This window comes from Tachysurus fulvidraco, chromosome 13 (genome assembly GCF_022655615.1).
Source record: "Tachysurus fulvidraco isolate hzauxx_2018 chromosome 13, HZAU_PFXX_2.0, whole genome shotgun sequence".
NCBI classification, from domain to species: Eukaryota; Metazoa; Chordata; class Actinopteri; order Siluriformes; family Bagridae; genus Tachysurus; species Tachysurus fulvidraco.
In genome coordinates, this window is record NC_062530.1 from 507,815 (window position 1) to 510,314 (window position 2,500).

The 2,500-nt window shown below is 31.3% G+C and overlaps 1 protein-coding gene across 2 annotated transcripts in view; it reads right to left on the reverse strand.

The window, feature by feature from the left end:
- The window catches only part of LOC113649648 (anoctamin-1), a 19,982-nt gene that overhangs the window by 11,422 nt on the left and 6,060 nt on the right, over positions 1–2,500 (reverse strand). For both annotated transcript variants that reach the window (XM_047822522.1, XM_047822521.1), the window contains exons 8-10: positions 887–942; positions 587–631; positions 348–412 (exon numbers count right to left, since the gene is read on the reverse strand). In XM_047822522.1, coding sequence (XP_047678478.1) covers positions 348–412; positions 587–631; positions 887–942 — 166 coding nt within the window. The remainder of the gene's footprint in view (positions 1–347; positions 413–586; positions 632–886; positions 943–2,500) is intronic.

Below are 2,500 nucleotides of genomic sequence, written 5' to 3' on the forward strand. Positions count from 1 at the left end.
ATTATTATTGATTATTTGAGATGGCTCTGTGATCATGCCTGAGAGTTTGTACTACACACTAAAGTGTCCACCAGAACAACCACCAGACTGTTCTGCTGTTTCTAATAATGTTTAATGTTGAGATTAAAGCTTTAAACTCCTTGAGGTTGCATTCAGAACATTCCAGATATCTTCTGCTTTTCTTTAGACGAACCTGTGTTCTGAGTTTAAAAATGGGTTTCACTACAAACTGGAGATCACTGTACTAGAGGGTTAAGGGAACCTGAAGGGTTCTAGATTTCTGAAGCATTCATTCTGTATATACAGATATATACAGAGCTGAGCATCTTCTAGAGAAGTTCTCATACCTGATGAGATCGACGGGCTGATACTTGAAGAAAACTCCATAATTGGCCCATTCATCATGTAACAACTGAGGAAACACACACACACACACACACACACACACACACACACACACACACACACACACACGCAGACACACAGACACACATGCAGACACACACAAACACACACACACACACTCTTTCAGTAAAAGTGTATCCTGAACTCCACCCCGAGCTTCAGACGTCCAATCAGAACTCACCTGTCTGTCATTGCGAAGCTCTTTAACGTCAGAGTTAAAGTCTCCCTGCAGAAACACAGCTCAGTTCATCCTTCACTCCTCACACTCACATATTTAATGCTGCACATTTACAGACATTTTCATTTGATCAGATTAATGAGTGAATGATGAGAACTTGTAGAATCACAGGGATGTGATCAGCCTCCATCTGTGAGTGTTGATTCTCACTCTCTTCACTCACACGACAGATTTACTGAACTTTCATCATGTCACAATAAACATATAAACATGTTATTATACTGTTATTAAACAATATCTTACATCGTGTAAAGGAAATGCTGCGTCATAAACACCTTTAGCAAGTAACGACGTGATTCCTGAAGCAGAAACAGTGATGAGTATTAAACACAGTGATGAGTAATAAACACAGTGATGAGTAATAAACACAGTGATTAATATTAAACACAGTGATTAATATTAAACACAGTGATGAGTAATAAACACAGTGATTAATATTAAACACAGTGATGAATAATAAACACAGTGATTAATATTAAACACAGTGATGAGTAATAAACACAGTGATTAATATTAAACACAGTGATGAGTAATAAACACAGTGATGAGTATTAAACACAGTGATGAGTAATAAACACAGTGATTAATAATAAACAGTGATTAATATTAAACACAGTGATGAGTAATAAACACAGTGATGAGTAATAAACACAGTGATTAATAATAAACACCGTGATTAATAATAAACACCGTGATTAATAATAAACACAGTGATGAATAATAAACACAGTGATTAATAATAAACACAGTGATGAGTAATAAACACAGTGATTAATATTAAACACAGTGATGAATAATAAACACAGTGATTAATATTAAACACAGTGATTAATAATAAACACAGTGATGAGTATTAAACACAGTGATGAGTATTAAACACAGTGATGAGTAATAAACACAGTGATTAATATTAAACACAGTGATGAATAATAAACACAGTGATTAATATTAAACACAGTGATGAGTAATAAACACAGTGATTAATATTAAACACAGTGATGAGTAATAAACACAGTGATGAGTATTAAACACAGTGATGAGTAATAAACACAGTGATTAATAATAAACAGTGATTAATATTAAACACAGTGATGAGTAATAAACACAGTGATGAGTAATAAACACAGTGATTAATAATAAACACCGTGATTAATAATAAACACAGTGATGAATAATAAACACAGTGATTAATAATAAACACAGTGATGAGTAATAAACATTGTGATTAATAATAAACACCGTGATTAATAATAAACACAGTGATTAATAATAAACAGTGATTAATAATAAACACAGTGATGAGTATTAAACACAGTGATTAATATTAAACACAGTGATTAATATTAAACACAGTGATGAATAATAAACACCGTGATTAATAAAAAACACAGTGATGAATAATAAACACAGTGATTAATAATAAACATTGTGATTAATAATAAACACCGTGATGAGTATTAAACACAGTGATGAGTAATAAACACAGTGATGAGTAATAAACACAGTGATTAATATTAAACACAGTGATGAGTATTAAACACAGTGATTAATATTAAACACAGTGATGAATAATAAACACAGTGATGAATAATAAACACAGTGATGATTAATAAACACAGTGATGAATAATAAAGACAGTGATTAATATTAAACACAGTGATGAGTAATAAACACAGTGATTAATATTAAACACAGTGATGAGTAATAAACACAGTGATGAGTAATAAACACAGTGATGATTAATAAACACAGTGATGAGTAATAAACACAGTGATTTATATTAAACACAGTGATGATTAATAAACACAGTGATTAATATTAAACACAGTGATGATTAATAAACACAGTGATTAATAA